The 17,814-nt window shown below is 43.2% G+C and overlaps 1 protein-coding gene across 1 annotated transcript in view; it reads right to left on the reverse strand.

Moving 5' to 3' along the window:
- Nucleotides 1–3,483: 3,483 nt before the first annotated feature.
- adgra3 (adhesion G protein-coupled receptor A3) overlaps nt 3,484–17,814 on the reverse strand; it is a 56,009-nt gene continuing 41,678 nt past the window's right edge. The window contains exons 13-19 of the mRNA XM_024434737.2: nt 17,194–17,401; nt 16,592–16,800; nt 12,623–12,747; nt 10,758–10,881; nt 9,808–9,953; nt 8,618–8,713; nt 3,484–5,364 (exon numbers count right to left, since the gene is read on the reverse strand). Coding sequence (XP_024290505.1) covers nt 3,873–5,364; nt 8,618–8,713; nt 9,808–9,953; nt 10,758–10,881; nt 12,623–12,747; nt 16,592–16,800; nt 17,194–17,401 — 2,400 coding nt within the window. The 3' untranslated portion in view covers nt 3,484–3,872. The remainder of the gene's footprint in view (nt 5,365–8,617; nt 8,714–9,807; nt 9,954–10,757; nt 10,882–12,622; nt 12,748–16,591; nt 16,801–17,193; nt 17,402–17,814) is intronic.

The following is a 17,814-nucleotide window of genomic DNA, read 5'->3' on the forward strand; positions in this document are numbered from 1 at the left end:
CATTGTAGTGACTCCACAATAATGATCTAAATGGCAAAAAATAATAATAATAATTAGAAATACAAGTATTCCAAAACATGGAACAATAACAAAAAGCCAACGGAAAGGAATACTACGTTTTAATAATACGTTTTGACTTAAATCTGCTTGAAAATCTATAGCAAATTGCCGACCAGCAATGATCCTCAGCTCCTGGATAGAGCTTGAAGAATTTTGAAAATAATAAAAATGGGCAAATATTATACTATACAGGTGTGCACAGCTCTAATGAGACTTACCCAAGAAGTCTCACAGCTGTAATCGCTAGTGTTTCTGCCATATATTGACTCAAGGGGGTGAATACTTATGTAATCAAGGTATATAAACTTAGCAAAATAAGAAAGAACACTTATTAAGGACCCTGTCAGTCAAAGATCATTCGTAAAAATCCAAATAACTTCACAGACCTTCATTGTAAAGGGCTAAAAACACTTTCTCAATGCTTGTTCAATGAACCCTAAAAAATGAATGAACAAGCACCTGTAGAACGGTTGTTAAGACACTAACAGCTTACAGACGGTAGGCAATTAAGGTCACAGTTATGAAAACTTAGGACACTTATTCAGGATGGAATAAGAAGGAAATCCGTAAATCCTCCAACCAGGATTTCTAAAAAAACTGGGAATTTTGGGAAAGTTACTGGAATTGTGCAACCCTGATTGCATACAAGCCTAGTAGGGTATACTATAGAAAATGTGTCCCACTTGGATGTTTTGTAAATACCACTGCCAGCACATTCACTTGAATAGCATATGAATATGTGCAAATGCCCTAGAGTTGAATTGTAGTACATGAAATAAGCTAGTTTACCCAAAAAGCTAGTGGTTCAGTCATAGTAGCTTCCCCTTCAGATGCAATTTGGAGTGATTCTCACAGTAAGCTGTAACCTGCTGATTCTACTATGCAGTTGACGGGTCGCACTAGAACTGAGTGTGGCCTGGGGGTGATGAGGCTAACACACGGTCTGTTATGTGTGATGGGTTTATGTAACTTCAGTCTAAAGTCACCATTTTCTGAGCTATATGGTACACAAAAAGCAGGTCCCTGGATTTGGATATTTCAAACACTTGTGTGTTCTCCATTTACCGTGGTCAGTCATTGCCTTTGTGTGGATTATCCTAACGCTCTGAGGTATCGTGGGTAGTTATAGCCTAAAATGCATTCCTTCCATTGGAAATGTAAGCAAAAATCATGATCATGGCAATTCATATAGAAGACTTTAATGAGTCAAAAGATTTCAGATTATTTTGAAAGAATCAATCAATAGTGCAATATTGTGGCTTTCTTGTAAACCTGTAACATATTGCAACGTTTCAACTAATCAACATATGTAGGTTTAGTGCAGCGGTGTTAGTGCAGGGCTGTAACAAAACTGAGCACTCGGAGTCCTACAGGAATGGAATGAAAGAACAAAGGAACCTCTTCTCCTCAACCTTCTCTCTTGCTCTTCCTTCTGCTCAACCATCTCTACCTCTTCATCACTTAGCTGAATCTGGACCTCTGCCCATTGCCTTAAAAAAAATGGCCCCCACACCCAGCCATCTGCATAGTCAAGAATCCATTTGGATGAGCCTGAAAAGACCATGAGATCCCACTTTCCCATACCGACATCCTAAGTGACTATACCTATAGACCTGCAACAGTTGGAATCAGGACAAGCAAGCCAAACAATGACTTGCTTTGACTTCAGCATAGGCCATTGATGAATGTCCTCCATTTCACTCGGCTCAAGGCAAGTTCTTCCACTCGCCCAGTCAACTCCACCTGGTCTTCTCTCCCCCAGGTGTGACTGCAAACAATGCGTTCAGATAAAAGCACATGACTACTCATCATTTTTAGCTGAAAATACTAAGAATACAGAATAGAGAAAAGCTCCATCAAAAGGGACTGCATGGTCTTAAAACATCAGTCCAAATGGCCCCCCATGTGCAGGAGCACACCAAACGATCAACTCTCACCACCACACGGATTCCAGGTTTCATATTTCGCTACATGTAATAAGACAATGGCTTGACACTGCCATAATCATTAGAAACGCTGGTTGCTCATTTATAGTTCAGGCCTCTAAAGTTGTAAGTAATTAAGACGCTCCAGGTAATATATGTATTTTCCTCTTGACAGTTCGAGCCAGCTAATTGTGACTAGCACAGATGGCACGACTTTGTAGAAGGTATCAATCTTAATTCCCATGGCAAGTTTCCACAACAAAGCCAGATGCTTCTTCCAGGCAAGGTAGGCAGTAAATCGGGAAAATGTAAAAGACGCATTACTCGTCTGACCTTAACCGTCCTTCGCCTTCCTAAGAAATCATAGTTGATGACAAAAAAAAACACCATTTGAAGTTTCTCAACTACTTTTGTTTTTTACAGGCAAGTCCTGGAAGCATTGGATATCCTTTGCCAAGTTCTAAACACACATTTGGGGAAGCAATTGACTATTAATATCGGATCTCTGCGTGATTTCAAAGCAGATTGTATCAGCCCGTTGGTCGACTTGATTAGCTCAAGAAAGAAAACAGAAAAGTGTCAACCTCAAGTTAACTTCCTAACAGATGGGATCGACTCCTTGAAACCTCTGTCATTATTTGAAACTCACTCTCCTGACTGGAGGGAATCACTGAAGCCAACACTAATCAAGCCATAACTGCTCAATACATTATTCAAAGGCCGTATTACAGATTGTCACTTTCAAGATGGTCGGGTAATACATCTCTGCCTGCCTGAAATATGCTTTGTATTGCATCATTAGCATAAACATTCAAGTGATGTCTTTACTTTCTTTGCTGTGTCCTTCGTGGCTTCGAAAGTTAGTCAGTCTTTTTTTAATGAATCCCATCTGGACTTTCTTTTTACATGACCTTCACACAAAAGTTTAATAAAGGACATGTTGATTCGTAATAGGTGCAGTATGTCAAACAAATGACTGTCAAAACGTATTGTGAACATTTAGGGCAGACCCTCCAGCATGGATTGCCCCTAGGCCCTATACGGGGATTACTAATCAACGGATTAAGACCAGTACATGATAACTGACAAGTGGATGCATCTAGCAGACTAAATGATGGCAATCCATCCCTCTGCGACACATTGTGCGGTAAAGTACAGCTCCGTCGTCACTCCTCCCCACTCTCTCCTAACAGATATATGCAGCAGTATAAAACACTGATGGTCTGCTACAGAGAGGGGAGAGGTATAGAGGTGAAGATGCACTGCACTAATGATCCTCTCTTTGCCGACAGTGACTCTCGCTGTCAAATCAGTGCAGGCGGTGCAAGCCAGCGGACACCTTGAGCAAGCCAGTGGTTCCTTGAGCTTGTCAAGGAACCACTGACAGTAGGGGAACTTTTGAGAACCAAGATGTTTTGACTCGCCTTCGCACTCTTGAAATATGCCAGAGTCAAGGTTAACCGAGAACAGGGGAATGAGAGACTTTCAATTAGGTGAATGGAATTAGAAACTGTTGGTTTATTACGTTGGAACACACTAGAAAATACAAAAGAACCAGCCCAATGGATATGTACGGTACAGTAACGGTACAGACCATGCAGTTTCACGTACAAAACTTGAGAACAGTGTAACCAAATCGGGATTAAATGATGTAAAAATAGACCATTTATAAAATGTCTCCTACAGAAACAGATGAGTGGCATCCAAAACACACACTTTCACAAACTCAAAATAGTGGGACTAATTTATCCCGATACATTTTTCTTTAAAAAAAAATTTTTTAAATGATTGTACAGAAATCTAAAAAAGCAACAATAGTATAAAATTTAATTTCACAGTTGAAGGGTAGAGCATGTGATATGCAGTCTTTGATGCAGAAAACATTCGCTACACGGTAGTTTCGTGTTTCCATAGGCCAGTCTTTATGTTGGCCGAGCTCAAGCTCTCTGTGTTGATTAAAGGCATGTTCTGCCCGTTGTCTTTGAGCGTGCCGTTTTGTATAGCCAAGTTGAGCCCGTACGATTTGGGCTGGCCCTCCACCAGTTCTGTGTTATTGGGCTGCTTTACGCTACTACTGCTTTTACTCGTAACGGAAACAGCAGTCCCAACCCCCTCACTTTCTCCACCTGATCCTACTATTGTTCCTACACTACCACTTCCAACTCCTCTGACAGCCCCGTTGCCCAGGGTGCTAGTGCTGCCCCCTCCCTTGCCGGCATAGCGCGAGCGTCGGGGCAGGGACGTGCTGGCGTCGCTGCTGTCCTGTTGCATCTGGCTCTGGAGGCGCTCTCTGTATGCCATGTAGGCTGCCCGTCGGCTGCTCCGTGCCTGCTGACTGTCGTGGTGTTCGTGGCGATGCCGCCTGTGGGGGGTGCTCTGCACGCTGCTGTCCACGCTGGTGGGCACATCATAGGCGTACTCGCGCAGCACCGTGAGTCGGCTGGCCCGGTGGGCCCGCGCCCTGTTCTTGTGGTGCCGACCCGCGTGTCCATTGGTGGCGGCGGTGGGATTGTTGTTGTTGTTGACGGGCCGGAACTGCACCTCCACAGGAGCCACGTGCATCTTGATCTCGTTGTCCACAGAGTGCTCAGTCAGGCTGTTGTCCAGCAAGGCTGCGCCATTAGCCAGCGCGGGCAGGTGTAGTAAGGGCAGGGACTTGTTCTGTGCCGCCTCTGCATGCAGATTGGTGAGTTTACTTCCCTGGGCGGAGTTTCGCATGCTGGGGACACTCTTATTGGTGCAGGATGACTCAGCGCTGCTGTGGGCACACTTGACTGCATCTCCGTTGCCCCTACCAATTGACCCAGCCGCGGAGGCCGTGGATGTCCCCGGCAGCGGCAGCAGGGCGTCCTCTTGCGCAGAGTATGCCCGTCTCCCAGGGCAACAGGCCTGAGCCCAGTGGTGCCTCATGTCCTGGCGGTTGACGCAGTGGTGCGCCATTAGAAAGCCACCCAGGGCCAGCGCCACCACGCCAAACAGGCAGGAGAACACCAGGTTGGCCGGCCTCTCCTGGGACACGGCCATGGCACCAAACACCCACAGCGCAGCGTAGAGCCCAAGAGCCGCGGCCGCGCCCAGGAGCTGCACCGCGAATGTATGCTCGTTCTCCAAGGCCAACAGGGACACGGCGTGGGGAGCCGAAACTGTGGAGGACGAGGCGTCGTGGAGGTGGAGGAGGGTGGCTGGGACATCTCCGGCCTCGCTGCCTGCTACCGCCAGTCGCCGCTGCTCCTCGGCGGGCTCTTTGAGTTCGTAGCGGCGCTCAGGGTGGCGTCGCAGCTGGAGGAGGATGCTAAGGAAATACATGCAGTCCACGAAGACGATGAAGCTGACAGGGCCGAAGAAGGCCCCCAGGCTGGGCTCCCACGCCATCCAGCAACTGAGAGACACACAGAGGGGAAAGGCAACAGTACAAACAGTAAATATTTATGTAAATGTGGTACACACGCACGTTATCATTCACATAAATGTAGTATGCAGTGTTGTTGATATGTCAGCAAAAACATATGTTGGCAATGGAGCCATATGACATGTATTAGAGTGCCTTTGATATTTTAAGTAGATATTATGCACCAATACTGAATGTTAAAAGCCTGTTATATTAAATGAATTGTCCTTTAAAATAGACCAAATTGTTCATTCAATAAATCTTTTTTTTTTTTAAATGCAAAATAAACATTAAACATTTTAATAGTCAAATAATAATGTTAAAGCAGGTGACCTGGTTTTCTTTTGGGGAATTTTCTCATGTTTTGTGGTGGAAAACTAAGCATCATATCTCAACCCTGTAGATAGGCTTGAAATGTTTTCACAATTTCATTTTGCCACTCCTATTTGCACACAACAAGCTTCCCATGTCACAAGGGGATTTATGGCCAATTTAAGGTGAAATAATCAACACGATTAATCATATCTGTTACTTTATTTGGCATTTAATAGACACTTACTATTGTATTTTGCTCTCTTTATGACAGAATGTTTAAATGAGATGAAATCAAAAAGTTACACTTTTCAAAAGGCACTGAATTGGTGGAACGACCCATGAGTCACTGGATGAGTCACTGGATGAGTCACTGGATGAGTCACTGGATGAGTCACTGGATGAGTCACTGGATGAGTCACTGGATGAGTCACTGGATGAGTCACTGGATGAGTCACTGGATGAGTCACTGGATGAGTCACTGGATGAGTCACTGGATGAGTCACTGGATGAGTCACTGGATGAGTCACTGGATGAGTCACTGGATGAGTCACTGGATGAGTCACGTGCCAACCATTCAAGTGGTCGAACCTTTAAAAAATATATACAGTGGGGCAAAACAGTATTTAGTCAGCCACCAATTGTGCAAGTTCTCCCACTTAAAAAGATGAGGCCTGTAATTCATAGGTACACTTCAACTATGACAGACAAAATGAAAAAAATGAGAAAAAAACCCAGAAAATCACATTGTAGGATTTTTAATGAATTTATTTGCAAATTATGGTGGAAAATAAGTATTTGGTCAATACCAAAAGTTCCTCAATACTTTGTTTTATACCCTTTGTTGGCAATGACAGAGGTCAATAGTTTTCTGTAAGTCTTCACAAGGTTTTCACACACTGTTGCTGGTATTTTGGCCCCTTCTTCCATGCAGATCTCCTCTAGAGCAGTGATGTTTTGGGGGTGTTGTTGGGCAACACGGACTTTCAACTCCCTCCAAAGATTTTCTATGGGGTTGAGATCTGGAGACTGGCTAGGCCACTCCAGGACCTTGAAATGCTTCTTACGAAGCTACTCCTTCGTTGCCCGGGCGGTGTGTTTGGGATCATTGTCATGCTGAAAGACCCAGCCATGTTTAATCTTCAATGCCCTTGCTGATGGAAGGAGGTTTTCACTCAAAATCTCACGATACATGGCCCCATTCATTCTTTCCTTTACACGGATCAGTCGTCCTGGTCTCTTTGCAGAAAAACAGCCCCAAAGCATTATGTTTCCACCCCCATGCTTCACAGTATGTATGGTGTTCTTTGGATGCAACTCAGCATTCTTTGTCCTCCAAACACAACGAGTTGAGTTTTTACCGAAAAGTTATATTTTGGTTTCATTTGACCATATGACATTCTCCCAATCTTCTTCTGGATCATCCAAATGCTCTCTAGCAAACTTCAGATGGGCCTGGACATGTACTGGCTCAAGCAGGGGGACACGTCTGGCACTGCAGGATTTGAGTCCCTGGCGGCATAGTGTGTTACTGATGGTAAGCTTTGTTACTTTGGCCCCAGCTCTCTGCAGGTCATTCACTAGGTCCCCCCCGTGTGGATTTTTGCTCACCGTTCTTGTGATCATTTTGACCCCACGGGGTGAGATCTTGCGTGGAGCCCCAGATCGAGGGAGATTATCAGTGGTCTTGTATGTCTTCCATTCCCTAATAATTGCTCCCACAGTTGATTTCTTCAAACCAAACTGCTTACCTATTGCAGATTCAGTCTTCCCAGCTTGGTGCAGGTCTACAATTTTGTTTCTGGTGTCCTTTGACAGCTCTTTGGTCTTGGCCATAGTGGAGTTTGGAGTGTGACTGAGGTTGTGGACTGGTGTCTTTTATACTGATAACAAGTTCAAACAGGTGCCATTAATACAGGTAACGAGTGGAGGACAGAGGAGCCTCTTAAAGAAGAAGTTACAGGTCTGTGAGAGCCAGAAATCTTGCTTGTTTGTAGGTGACCAAATACTTAATTTTCCACCATAATTTGCAAATAAATTCATAAAAAAATCCTACAATGTGATTTTCTGGATTTTTTCTCTCTCATTTTGTCTGTCATAGTTTAAGTGTACCTACGATGAAAATTACAGGCCTCTCATCTTTTTAAGTGGGAGAACTTGCACAATTGGTGGCTGACTAAATACTTTTTTGCCCTACTGTATATAATAACGTCATCATTTCAAGTTTGACTCAACCCCTTAGCTCATTAAATCAGGTAAAGACACACGTGCACTCATTGAGCCTCTTGGTATTAAACATCCTGCTCTTCCTATTCTCAGAGAATCGGTTCCAGAAAATTCCACAGGGCGGTTTCCATTCGTCTCGGTAGCTGTGAATTAATTAAACTCCAAAGACTCCCAGGTCCAGATTTCCAAATTACCCAGGGCGCTTATGCAACCCAAACAGCTGCCACCATAAAAGAGGGGGAGCGAGGGAGAGAGCAAGAACAAGAGAGAGATGAGAATGAGAGAAAAAGAGGACGAAAGAGAAGAGAACGATAGATTAGGAAAATGGCAGAAGATTCGAGAGAAAAGAGAGCGAGAAGAGAAAAAGAAAGCCAGAACACGAGATCGAGAGAAAAAGGAGTGACACTGGCAGCAGACGTGAGGTCCCGAGACACTATAAATAGCGCTCCCTAATCGGGTTCTCAGAACTTCACAGGGACTCGGAACTTTTCCTATCCCCGCTAAATATTTGTTATTTACATAAATCCACACACGCATTCTGGTCAGTCAAAAACAAAAAGCAATTTGTCTTGGGTATAGTTTTGTCTATATACACACACACAAAGCCTTCTGGCGAGATAAAAATGTAACAGAATTTCCATAAACACACAGTATAGTAGAAGGACTAATTGGTTTCCATACAATGTGCCAGACTGGCACTACTTACTATGCCGCGTTGGCCCGACTACCGTAGTTCTTGATGTTGGCGGCTGCGGTTATGCCACAGACTATGATCGGTATCCCTCCGCCTATTAGGTAGAACCTGGTAGGAAAAGGTATTGGAAAAACAACTTATTAGGACCTGCTTTCTTGTGAAAGAGATCAAATTGGTGGTAGAGATGGTATATATGCTTTAGGCCTCTATAGTAACACCCTATGATGGAATTTAAATCAACAACACAAACCAAAATTTCTCCCTCCACAAGTCACAGAGATAAGAGAAACCTTTCTAGAATATATTTCAACAGTATTAGCAACTCCTTGTAAAGGGAGAGAAAAACATTCAAATGTGAATGTACAGCATTCCAAATACAGTAAACACACTTGTCGGACTCGCTAGATGCCCTGAAAGTGGTACTTCCTGTTTCCTCTTTTTGTAGGCCAAGAATTGGCTTGAAATTTACACAGTCAAATTCATGAAAACGTGGTCATGTAAACATGTATATTAAAATGTATAAGTGTTTCGAGTGAATTTACATACCATATGCCGGTTTTCAATGTATTTGATGGCCAAGATGAAGCATGAAGCCGAAAAGTCATTAGAACTACACACTTTAACTACAACTCCCACCAGCTGTATGTATGTATGTATGTATATATATATATATATGTATATCTCTCACTTTCAACAGCTTGCCGGTCTACAAAAAAAAAAAAGGTTTTGTATTTCTTTTAAGTACTGGCTGGCAATGTTCAGTAAAAAAGCCACAGAGTAATCTAATATAAAACACGTCAAATGGACTGTAACTAAAGGGTTTTTACCATCCTGTGAGTCCTCAACTCAAGCAAGCAGTCTCCAGCAGCACTCTCCAGCATGCTAACTAGACTACAGGAATTGTAGTTCAAATGAGACTAACTTTCGCCGATGTGTCTTACGTATTAAGCATCAAATATTTTGATAAAAGGCATCAGGTACGAGAAAATCAATGCACAAATATGAATAGAATTGTGTGTATATATATATATATATATATCTTATACTTCGTTTTCATGAATTTGATGATATAAGCTTGATATAAGCTTGAAGCCCATTCAAAAACTGTACAGGACTAAAATCAGGAAGTAGGCAGTGCTTTCATAGGGTATAATGACCAAGCAGTTTCATAACAGTGCATTGTGGGAACTGTAATATTTTACCTCAGCATGGGTCGTGGAGGGGGCGGGGGCTCGTCCAGCTCTTCATAGCGCTTGGCCTTGCGAGTCACCTGCTTGTAGATGTTGCGTGCCGTCACGCCCACCCACAGAGCTGTGGCCAGGGTAGAGTAGTGCAGAATGATGCCCACCTAAAAACAAGACAACAATCTCAGTCCAACTTCAAACAAAAACCTTAGCTGTGAAAAGGTTCAGCACCCCAAACTGTACAACTGTACCAAATTTCATGCTTTTATGAAAAAGTGAAAGTTTTTCCACATATTTTGCCTGTACTATATATGAAGGCTTTATAGAGCATTCATACAGTCTACATAGGCGCTATATAGATGCTTCACAAATGATTTGTGAGCAAAATATAAATATATTTCTGAAAATTAACTTCATAAAATGTTATTATACTAATTGTCAGTTGTTTAAATTCCTCGACAAAGTAGAGTCTAACTGTCAGATGTCCTTTATTCCTGGTGGAAAACCAGTATTTTCCCAGATGTTCTCCACCAGCCGGGCCCTTTGTATGAGGGACAATTCATTAATAAAAGAACCTAGTGAAGATCAGCAGGGGCTGCCTTCAGCTGAAATATAAATATTTGAGAGACAGACTGAGTCCCGATTCTCCACCCTTCTCCCAAAGTGTGCACTTGCACACATCTCATCATGGATTTAACAAATGGTGTAAACTCTCTTTAGCCAATCCAATGCATTTCAATCTATGACGGCAAGTGCACACTTTGGGAGAAGGGTGGAGAGTCGGGACTCAGCCACAAGTCCAGAATCACAGTATGTTGCCAAAGGCACATCTTTCTCCACAACATCTTGAGATCCCCATATAATTGTGAGATGCTTTGGGCACGGGAAGGCAGGTTGGCAGTCTGCATGGTAGGCAGATAGGCTTGCACACCAGGGGGGTATGGTGGGTAGTAGGGGGGAATACTCACAGCTTGGCACACGCTGGCGTAGCGTGTCTGGTTGATGCCACCCACAAAGACGCCACAGGTGAGGAATATGTGGAGGCAGAGGTTGACCAGCATATGCCAGTACTTACGGCTGATCCGAACAGATCTGGACAGGCAAACACACAGAACTGACATGGTAAGATTCGGCAAATAAATACTGAGCTCAGGGAATAAAATATGCCAAATGTAAAAAAAAAAAATTAAAAGCTATTCGTACGTTTGACTAATTCAGAATCTTTGTTGTAATTTTGAATGAGTGTGGAATGGTGTAAATGTGCTTGTGGAGTGGTGAAAATCTTACTGGAGCCTGGACAGTGTTGGTTCCCAAACTTCTTTGCATTGTGACCCAACCAATAAGAAACCTTCTGGCCACAAATCTTATGCTGCAACCCGAAAGCGAGTCACAGTCCACCATTTGGTAATATACACGGTATTAGATACCGTACTACTAGTAAGATGGGTACTTGGTATTGTCATGTCGTTTCCCTGTTGGTGAGGTTTATGACCCCTATAAATACCTTTCCCCCTTTTCTCTACTCTACAGATTGGACTCTTAGAAAGCCCTTTGTTAACATAGAGAGAGTCTGGTAACATCAAAAGGTTGGGGAATGGAACCATATTTCGGTAATCCAACCAGTTGAAAATATCCGTTGGTACATAAAGAATATGATGTCAGATCAGTTGTCGTCTGATACATTATTACTAATGATAGGATGACAAACTGTCACATCCTAGTTATCAGATTCACATGGAATTGTTGTGCAATTTAAATGTTTAAATATGAAACTATTTGTGAAAAGATTAAATGTAATTTTAGCTTCTAAATGAGATAATTATTTTCATGAGTGAACTATGCTCACTCAGTGGCCCCGCCCAAGTGAACAGACATTGGTTGTGAACTATGCAACACGCCGTTCTTTCCACCACTACAAAAGCCCATTGACGAAAGTCAACCTTGTGTTCCCGATGACGTGAGAACTGCTGTCCATATGTTTAAAAGAGCTAATATCAACTACAGAACTAAGCCAACCTCAGTGTGAGCTCTGGTTGCGAATGGTTGAATGGCAACTTGATATGAACTTTGAACTCTTATTCTTTAAAGAATACATCCTAGACGTCGAGTTAGCAGCAGCTGTAAACGCGGGCTAGGAAAGGACGGACAATCTCTTCAGAAAGACAGGGTACTACAACGTACCCGTTCTATCACAAGACATATTCTTCAAAGGACAAGGGAGATCTCTGCTGGGCAACCCAGTCTTCCATCTACGACCAATCTATCGAAGTGCAGCTCAGAGTAAATATTTCTTGCATTTTCCTTTTCCAAATGGGCGGTTATTTAGAATGCATAAGATTCTGTATTTACGATAGCAAAGCTTCATAAGGTCCGATAGAGACCCAATCCTTTTGTTCCTCAGTCTTCCCTCGCTTTCATTCAAACACAACCTCCTTTCTTTGTGTAACCAGGCGTCATATCGGTTCCGTCTGCTAGGGACGTTTTCTTGTATGACATAGTAATCAATGTATGATCCATCTTGTGTATATGTAATTCTGTGTGATTATTTAGGTTAATAATTGACTGCTATCGATATAAAAGATTACCAGGTCTTTAAGAGTCTATTCGGAACACAACAGCTCTATAAACATTCTTCCGTGGTGCCCCGACTTTCTAGTTAATTCCATTTACATGATTAGTTTGATCAGGTAATATTAATTACAGAGAAATTATTTTATAAAATAGCATGTCATATCACTTAATCCGGCATAGCAAACACACAACACGTATCTTATATACCTGGTATACACTGTATTAGATTCTAACAGGACGAGTATGCAGGTAGAGCTGTTACCTGTGGTGGTATATGTAGCTAATGATGATGATCAGTAGACAGAGCAAGAGGACGATAGCCGTGGCGTAGATGACTGGGTGGAGAGGCTCTATGCTGGGAGAGAAATACTCCACCCCAGTAAGATCCTGTGGGATCAAATCAAATAGTTTTTGTCACATGCGTCAAATACAAAAAGGTGTAGACCTTACCGTGAAATGCTTACTGAGAAGCCCAATGCAGTTCAGGAAATAAGAGTTAAGAAAATATTAACAAAATAAACTAAAATAAAAAGGTAACACAATAAAATAACATGGCTATATACAGGGGGTACCGGTACCAATGTATCAATGTGCGGGGGTACAGGTTAGTGGAGGTAATTTGTATATGTAGGTAGGGGTAAGATGGACTCTGCATAGATAATAAACAGTGAGTAGCAACAGTGCAAAAACAAGGGGGGGGGCATTTGTCATGGGGGCCATTTGATTAATTGTTCAGCAGTCTCATGGCCTTTTGGACCTAGACTTGGCTCTCCGGTACTGATTGCCGTGTGGTAGCAGAGAGAACAATCTGACTTCGGTGACTGGAGTCTGACAATTTTTGGGGCCTTCCTCTGACACTGCCTAGTATTATAGGTCCTGGCTGGCAGGAAGCTTGGCCCCCAGTGATGGACTGGGCCATGCTCCAGTGTTGAGGATCAGTGTGGCAGATGTGTTGTTGCCTACCCTTACCACCTTGGGACGGCCCATCAGGAAGTCCAGGATCCAGTTGCAGAAGGTGGTGTTTAGTCCCAGGGCCCTTAGCTTAGTGATGAGCTTTGTGGGCACTATGGTGTTGAACACTGAACTGTAGTCAATGAACAGCATTCTCACATAGGTGTTCCTTTTTTCCAGGTGGGAAAGGGCAGTGTGGAGTGCGATTGAGACTGCGTCATCTGTGAATCTGTTGGGGCGGTATGTGAATTGCAGTGGGTCTAGGGTTTCTGGGATGATGGTGTTGATGTGAGCCAGGACCAGCCTTTCAAAACACTTCATGGCTACCGATGTGAGTGCTACGAGGCGGTAGTCATTTAGGCAGGTTACCTTTGCTTTCTTGGGCACAGAGACTATGGTGGTCTGTTTGAAACGTGTATGTTGACCTGTTTAAAAGGTCTTGCTCACATCGGCTACAGAGAGCGTGATAACACAGTCGCCCGGAACAGCTGGTGCTCTCATGCATGCGTCAGTGTTGCTTGCTTTGAAGCGAGCATAAAAAGGCATTTAGCTCTTCTGGTAGGCTCGCGTCACTGGGCAGCTCACGGTTGGGTTTCCCTTTGTAATCAGTGACAGTTTGCAAACCCTGCCACATCCAACGAGTGTCAGAGCCGGTGTAGTAGGATTCAATCTTAGTCCTGTATTGATGCTTTGCCTGTTTGATTGTTTCATCGGAGGGCATAGCACGATTTCTTAAAAGCATCCGGATTAGTGTCCCGCTCCTTGAAAGCAGCAGCTCTAGCCTTTGGCTCGGTGCGGATGTTGCATGTAATCTATTGCTTCTGGTTGGGATATGTACAGTTGAAGTCGGAAGTTTACATACACTTATGTTGGAGTCATTATAACTCGTTTTTCAACCAATACAACAATTTCTTGTTAACAAACTATAGTTTTAGCAAGTCGGTTCGGACATCTACTTTGTGCATGACTCAAGTATTTTTTCCAACAATTGTTTACAGACAGATTATTTCACTGTATCACAATTCCAGTGGGTCAGAAGTTTACATACACCAAGTTGACTGTGACTTTAAACAGCTTGGGAAATTCCAGAAAATGATGTCATGGCGTTAGAAACTTCTGATAGGCTAATTGACATCATTTGAGTCAATTGGAGGTGTACCTGTGGATGTATTTCAAGGCCTACCTTCAAACTCAGAGCCTGTTTGCTTGACATCACGTGAAAATCTAAAGAAACCAGCCAAGACCTCAGAAAAAAATAGTAGACCTTCACAAGTCTGGTTCATCCTTGGGAGCAATTTCCAAACGCCTGAATGTACCACATTCAACTGCACAAACAATAGTATGCAAGTATAAACCACATGGGACCACACAGCCGTCAAACTGCTCAGGAAGGAGACGTGTTCTGAACGTCTCCTAGAGATTAACGTACTTTGGTGTGAAAAATGCAAATCAATCGCAGAACAACAAAGGACCTTGTGAAGATGCTGGAGGAAACAGGTACAAAAGTATCTATATCCACAGTAAAATGAGTCCTATATATCGACATAACCAAAGGCCGCTCAACAAGGAAGAAGCCACTGCTCCAAAACTGCCATATAAAAGCCAGACTATGGTTTGCAACTGCACATGGGGACAAAGATCGTACTTTTTGGAGATATGTCCTCTGGTCTGATGAAACAAAAATAGAACTGCTTGGCCATAATGACCATCGTTATGTTTGGAGGAAAAAGGGGAGGCTTGCAAGTCGAAGAACACCAATTATGTGGATATATTGAAGCAACATCTCAAGACATCAGTCAGGAAGTTAAAGCTTGGTCGCAAATGGGTCATCCTGTCACGCCCTGACCGTAGAGAGCCCTGACCGCATTCTATGTTTCGTATTCTATGATTTGGTGTTTCTTTGTTTTGGCCGGGTATGGTTCTCAATCGGGGACAGTTGTCTATCGTTGTCTCTGATTGGGAACCATACTTAGGTAGCCCTTTTTCCCCATCTTTTTTTGTGGGAAGTTGACTTTGTTTAGGTCACATAGCCTTTGAGCTTCACGGTTTGTTTTTGTAGAGTTATTTGTTTTTGTTCGGCGTCATTTTGAGGCAAAATGGCTTAAGGACAACAAAGTCAAGGTATTGGAATGACCATCACAAAGCCCTGACCTCAATCCTATAGAAAATATGTGGGCAGAACTGAAAAAGCATGTACGAGCAAGGAGGCCTACAAACCTGACTCAGTTACACCAGCTGTGTCAGGAGCTGTTTAAAGGCACAGTCAACTCTGTGTATGTAAACTTCTGACCCACTGGAATTGTGATACAGTGAATTATAATTGAAATAATCTGTCTGTAAAGTTGTTGAAAAATTATCATGCACAAAGTAGATGTTCTCACATACTTGCCAAAACTATAGTTTGAACAATAATTTTGTGAAGTGGTTGAAAAACTAGTTTTAATGACTCCAACCTAAGTGTATGTAAACTTCCGACTCAAACTGTACGTATGGTCACTGTGGGGACAACGTCGTCGATCCAATTATTGATGAAGCCGATAACTGAGGTGGAATACTCCTCAATGTCATTGGAAGAATCCCGGAACATATTCCTGACTGTGCTAGAAAAACAGTCCTGTATCGTAGCATCCACGTCATCTGACCACTTCTGTATTGAGCGAGACACTGGTGCTTCCTGCTTTAGTTTTTTCTTGTAAGCAGGAATCAGGAAGATATAATTAGGATAGAATCAGATTTGCCAAATGGAGGGCGAGGGAGAGCTTCCCCCCCCCCCTGGCTGCACATTTTACATGCTGATAGAAATTAGGTCAAACTGATTTCAGTTTGCCTGCATTAAAGTCCCCGGCCACTAGAAGCGCCACTTCTGGATGAGTGTTTTCTTGTTTGCTTATAGCCTTATAAAGCTCGTTGAGTGCGGTCCTAGTGCCAGCATCAGTCTGTGGGGGTAAATAGACAGCCACAAATAATATAGATGAGAACTCTCTCGGTAGATAGTGTGGTCCATAGTTTATCATGAAGTACTCTACCTCAGGGGAGCAATACCTTGAGACTTCTTTAATATTAGACATTGCGCACCAGACAAATAGACACACACACCTCCGCTCCTCGTCTTACCAGACGTAGCTGCTCTGTCCTGCCGATGCACGGAAAACACAGCCAGCTCTATATTATCCGTGTTGTCGTATTTCCTGAGGAAAATAGCCCTTGTTGGGAACAAACAACCTTATGTTGTCACATTTCTTCATTAAGTTCAAAGGTCAGGAACCCCCTGGCCACTCACCATGAGCACGGCATAGTTGCTGAGCGAGTCACAGGAGAGCGTGGTGAAGTTGTCGTGGTGGCCCAGGAGACGGCAGCCCTCGCTTTGCCAACCACCCTGCCCACCCAACAGGCTGAAGTTCCAGCAGGCGGGCACGGCATCAGTGCCGCGGGCAAACCTCCGCAGCGTGGCGTTCACCGGCATCCGCAGGCCGCGCAGTGGGAAACCCTCTGACCAGAGAGAGAGGCGTTAGTCTTGACGGTCAAAACATGTCATGGTTCTTATCTTTATGAATCTATCAATCTTTTTTGCGCAACATTTTCAAAAACCTGTTGTAACAAAAAACAAGTTGCCACCTCACACATAATTAATAGAGAATAAAATGGCCTCACACACTTTCACTACATAGAACTAAATGTTTTTAGCTTTTTCGTACACTGTAAAATCTCAAATTACAGACGGATCCTAAATCAAGTCTTTGAAAACTTTAATCAACATCTATTCATTCTAATAACATTTGTTGCCCATAACATAAAATTCACTATTAAAACAAGTCACAACAACATCTTGAACAAAACCCATCTAATACTATAGTGATACAGTGAGGTCCATGCCAGACTCACCTATCTTGGCCAGGAGCACGGGGGTGGCCACGTTCCTCCTCTTTCCCCCGTCGGCCAGCAGGGTGGAATTGCCCGTGGAGGGGAAGAGCTTGCCGTTGCGAAAGGCCAGCAGGTGGAACTTGTAGACGTTGTCACCGGCCTGGCCAGGGACAGAGTACTGGGAGAACAGAGAGGGGGGGAGCTGCAGGGACGCCTCCACTATGGTGTTCTAGGGAGAGAAAGAGGTGATTTATTCTATAATTGTAGTTGTACCTTATTTCTACAGGTGAATCCCATTGAGATTCAAATAATGGAGTGTACAGTATAACTGTGGGATTCTGGGTAACGCTTTATTCTACAGTTCATCGTTTTAAAATGTGTTATGGGTGAACGTCACATGACAATGCACCTCATTAAAGACGTCCGCATGTTTCCCCATCCGAAACTGTTTGTGGATAATTATGACAACATTTTGTGACGTTTTGTTCCTTGGTATGTCTTTTTTGGGCTGTTCGTGCACACAACAAGCCAAAGTCTACGCCCCCAAGGGATTCTTCAATTAGTTGTGTTTTGTCATTCAACAAGAGTTGACTCTTTTTCCTGCTCATATTTTTCACTAGAAAAATACTGCACCAAACAGAT

This window comes from Oncorhynchus tshawytscha, linkage group LG10 (assembly GCF_018296145.1).
Source record: "Oncorhynchus tshawytscha isolate Ot180627B linkage group LG10, Otsh_v2.0, whole genome shotgun sequence".
Classification (NCBI taxonomy): domain Eukaryota; kingdom Metazoa; phylum Chordata; class Actinopteri; order Salmoniformes; family Salmonidae; genus Oncorhynchus; species Oncorhynchus tshawytscha.